The sequence below is a fragment of the Lepisosteus platostomus genome, chromosome 12, assembly GCF_059453375.1.
Source record: "Lepisosteus platostomus isolate fLepPlt1 chromosome 12, fLepPlt1.hap1, whole genome shotgun sequence".
NCBI classification, from domain to species: Eukaryota; Metazoa; Chordata; class Actinopteri; order Semionotiformes; family Lepisosteidae; genus Lepisosteus; species Lepisosteus platostomus.
This window is the reverse complement of record NC_142622.1, coordinates 4,332,205-4,336,703: the sequence shown is the minus strand read 5'-3', so window position 1 is coordinate 4,336,703 and position 4,499 is coordinate 4,332,205. Positions and strand designations below refer to the sequence as shown.

General features: G+C 38.1%; 1 protein-coding gene across 1 annotated transcript; it reads right to left on the bottom strand.

Annotated features, from left to right (window-relative positions):
- Positions 1–223: 223 nt before the first annotated feature.
- sem1 (SEM1 26S proteasome subunit) lies at positions 224–4,111 on the bottom strand. Its single transcript, XM_088600496.1, has 3 exons — positions 3,948–4,111; positions 2,712–2,805; positions 224–404 (listed from the first exon to the last, which is right to left on the bottom strand). The coding sequence occupies exons 1-3, from the start codon at positions 4,021–4,023 to the stop codon at positions 365–367; spliced, it is 210 nt and encodes a 69-aa protein (XP_088456622.1). The 5' UTR covers positions 4,024–4,111; the 3' UTR covers positions 224–364.
- Between the last annotated feature and the right edge of the window lie 388 nt (positions 4,112–4,499).

The following is a 4,499-nucleotide window of genomic DNA, read 5'->3' as shown; positions in this document are numbered from 1 at the left end:
CTGATCTCCGTCACAGTCGGTTAATGACACGACCCAGACTCACAATCACATCTGGACCAATCTGTGATTAAAACGAACACCTTCACTCATTTAAGACCCAAAGACAGATTTTAAAGGCAGGTTGTCAAGCATTTTAAGCAATTTAAGTCTGTACAAATGCACAAAACACTTAGGTTTTGAAAGCCCTTCCCAATTTAAAAGCATGAAAGAAAATCCCTACAATAAGTTTTTTTTTCAAAATACTTTATTTAACAAAGAATAATGTAATAGTAAATGGAGTTGATTTATCAGTCTTCACTGTGTACTTCGCAACAACAGTATAAATTCCATTAAAGTCCATAGGCATAATTCCGATTGACGACAACTACGTCTCCATTTTGTAGCCATGTTTTTCTAGTTCAGCCCTGTAGAATAGGGGAAAAAATCTGTTAAGGAAGCATTAAAATGATGCTACTACAAAGCAGGACAGAGTTCAACCAATTACAGTGGAAAATAATTTGAGAAGCTTCTAAAAACTGATATTTCACTATTACTCCATGTTAATGAACAGCAAAAATCCTGTATTTATGGCAATACAATTGTAGTAGCATTTAAATTATTAATCCCATTAAGACAAAATTGAAAACACTGAGAGTGCTTAACTAAAAACAAGCTCTTCCATGTAAATCAACGCATGAGTCAGTGCTATGAGATGGTGGCAATACAGACAATCTGCAGTTGTCAACGTTGCTGTGCGGAGATTTCCTGTACAGACTTGACATTTATGGGCTTGAGAGATGTTAATAAGACCATGAGATCCCCAGGCAGGAAATACCACAGCCATCTTCACTGCATCTTAAAAAAAATGGTTTACAAGACACCTCTGAGCCTGCAAGACGTACCTTTACTTTGAGAAGCATTCATCCAAAGCTGGCATGCTTTATAACAGGCTCATTTCTCTTCAATGCACTTTGAATTGGCCAACGTTTTACTGAAGAAAATGTTTAGCCTTTTCACAAATTCTTATATATGAGAATTCTTATATCCATTTTATATATGACAAATCATTAAAAAAACAGTGTCAATTCTAAGTCAAAACACATTTTTGTAGCCTTTGTAGTGTTATATGACATTCAAATGCACTGCATTTGACAGGCAACACTGCCTGCAACAGGATTCTGCAATAAATATCTGCGTAATTGGAAGTATAGGTACCATATTTTCAGAAATTGTGCCTCTTGAGACATAAAACCTTTAGCAAGGCAAATTTTATTGTGTGCAATTATACTTCCAACATACTCCACGTTAATAACAATGGCAGCCTTGATTTTGAGAATGTACTTAGCCTGTAAACTAAATATAAAATGTTCTATAGGCCACAATCCCCTGGAATAATTGCATAAACATAATTTACGGAATGTTTTTTCCAGTATGTTTGTAAGTTCCTAGTGGAGTTACAAATGAAAAAGTATTTACATAGAGGAAGTTAAAGCAAGGTAGTTTACTCGTACTTAATAAATCCTCGATGTGGTCAACCCTCAATGTTTGTGTTAACCACTGATTATGAGGAGGAGAGACAGTTTTCATGAAAACACCAACCATGTAATTTAAGGGATAGCTTGGCTATTCATTGAAGAATCATTGTGGTTTTAGACCACCTAGAGTCCAATTGTTTGTAACTGGTCTTGTAACCCCCCTAAAGCAACTACATGAAGAGGTTTTGAGATTTATGTTAAATGTATGTACAACCAGTATTTTGCTCAACTTGTAACCGTTTTCATATTTATGTGGGTTATGTTGCACACAATAACTAATAATTATATTCTTTAGATTAAAAATGTTAACCACAAAGAAGAGGATTTAAATCATCAGATCTTCATGGGGTCCAGCTTTCAGGAAACAATTTACACTGCACATAATTTTCAAGCTAAGGACACTCATTTAAAGTTAATTTTATTGATATTAGATTTGGATTTGCTTAACCCTGATTTTGAAACTTTGTTGAAAGATACAACCAAAATTTTACAAAAATAGTGCAAATTAAGTTATTCTTCTGTTTTAATTCAACCACAGCATGCTTAAATTTGATTAAATGTTAAATGTCCATGTTAATCAAAGCACAAGACATTTTGTAACCATTTTTCAACTGGTCAGCAAGAATAAAATAATGCTTACACTAACATCATTATGTGGAAGTGCATTTAAAACTGGGAACAAACAACACTTGTTTACACAGGTGTTTCCAGGGGATATATGAAAGCTATTCAGCTAGGCTGTGAAGCTGATGTCCTGACTACTCTCAAGAAAGGACTGGATGAAATCCTTCAGTCAATTCGCAACTAACTAGTACCTAGATGGGATGAATAGCCTCCTCTCATTGGCAAAACATCTTACAACCCTGACTTTGGCATAAGGTTTTAGAGCAAACTTTAATATTAGTTTCACACAGCACAGACAAAGGCAAAAACAATTATTATAATAACTGCTAATCTTGTGTACGAAACAAAACCAGTTTTCACATTCATAATCGTTACTTACAATGAAGTAGACCATCCACTGAAATTCTACTTTGCAAAAGCAGTGGTCTGCCAATACACAATGTGAAAGACACAGCAATATTGAAAGTGTTGTGCCGTGGTGTAAACTCAGCAGTTAGAGGCGAATGCCACAGCTGACCGATTCACACTGCACAGCCATCTTGCAGACAAGGGAAAGTGACAGTGCAGATGTACCTCAGCTGATTTGAAAAGTCGTCCTCTACGTTGTCATCATCCCAGTTGTCTTCCCACACGTGTGCATCCTCATCTTCATCCAGCCCAGTCCAATCTGTAACATAAATCACAAACTGTCTTCAGCACCCACTGGTCTGCAAGCAACATCAAGTGAAAAAGGCATGCAGGCCGATAGAAAAAGAGTTAATTGCTCTTCCATTATCAGCGTGGAACCTTGTACGGAGAACAGCCAGCATGACATTCATGCCCAGAAACATCCAGAACCGGCCGTTTCTGTTTCTTTCTAACAATATTCTATCCAAAAGCCTTAAAAAGCCTTGGCCTCAGTGAAGTTTCCGTTCTGACCTGGGTAGCACAGACTATCGATATTTAAATTCTTGTTAGGAGAACACTTCCCAAGCAACCAGCCTCCTTAAATTATATCAGTTCTTCCTTAATATCAAATTGTCGTGTAGTAGGACTCGTAGTTAAAGAGTGAGTATAAATACGCAAGGCTAAGGCTTAAACTCACACACTATTGGATACATTATAAAAAGAGGGATATTCCAACACGACAAAAGTCCTTGCTACCACCTTACAAAAATAATAATCAAACGGGTGGGCTTGGGAGACAAGGCGTTGTCATGCACAGTACGGAGTTAGAATGGGAAACAAGCCCCTCCACTGTGTTCATGGTAACTTACTGTCTTCAGCAAAACACTGAATTATGTTTTATTTCAGCTCTTGGTTTCATTGGCTAACTAATTCCACAGCCTGCCCAGTGTCTATGCCATGAAACAAGCTGCCTCAGAAACAGGTAAAGGATACTACAAGACCACAACTGGGCTGCTGCAGATTTTCTCAGGCTTTCTCAGACGCAGAAAAGGGCAAAAGTACTGAATATTTTCAGTACATTCTGCCTGAATCCGTTTCAAGCGATTATTACGGAATAAATGGCCTGTCGACACATCACCCTCGTTCACACCCATCAACCTCCTGTCCAACTCTGATCGTGAAAAACATGTCCATTTACTCGATGTGCACTGCACTGTTTTTTTTTTCCATTATTAAAATACGGGCTTGTGTTTAAAAAGCTGCTTAATTTTGGACAGCACGGCCTATTTCCACAGCTTTCCCCTCGAGCCCATTCATTGCAAAGCAAACCGTCAAGTCACGATCAGGCCTCTGCCGCTTCCAGGCGACAAGGTTTCGACTGGGACGGGATACTGTGTAAAATTCGCACGAACACCATGTTACCTTCAGCTGGAAATTCCTCAAACTCGTCGTCCTCCTCTAACAACCCCAAATCTACCGTTTGCTTCTTTTCAGACATATCTGCGATCTTCTCCTCGAGCGACGAGACGCGGCCGCTGTTGTTTTCTTCCCCCTGTTGTGAGGCTGACGGGATACTGGCGGACTGTCGGTGATTGCCCTGCGCAGAAACCCGTGCGCGTTGATCCTGCTGTTCAGAGCAAGTGACGAGGCATCTTAAAGAGATTGCAGAATTTGTTCATTCCCCACCAGTTTATAACAAAGCATTTTTTTTAACACGTAGCTCCATTAAATTAAAGGTCCTCGGCAATGAAACAATTTAATACTACAGTGCTTTTTAAACGGTGACCATTTATAATTAAAAACAGGCAAAAAAGGCTTAGTATTTTTAGTTCATCTTGTAAAATGGACTGTTCACACATGTTTACTTTTTATTACTATTATTATATATTTTTAATATTTTAGAAAGCTTTCACACCTAAGCCATTAACTGAAATGGGCCAAGTTAGAAAATGTTTACAATCATCCCAGACTTGA

Coding starts and splice junctions, on each gene's coding strand:
- sem1 (XM_088600496.1), bottom strand. CDS start 4,023: ATGTCTGAAAAGAAGCAAACGGTAGATTTGGGGTTGTTAGAGGAGGAC. Junction 2,806..3,947: donor TGAGGAATTTCCAGCTGAAG/GTAACATGGTGT, acceptor TTTATGTTACAG/ATTGGACTGGGCTGGATGAA. Junction 405..2,711: donor GACTTTTCAAATCAGCTGAG/GTACATCTGCAC, acceptor CCTATTCTACAG/GGCTGAACTAGAAAAACATG.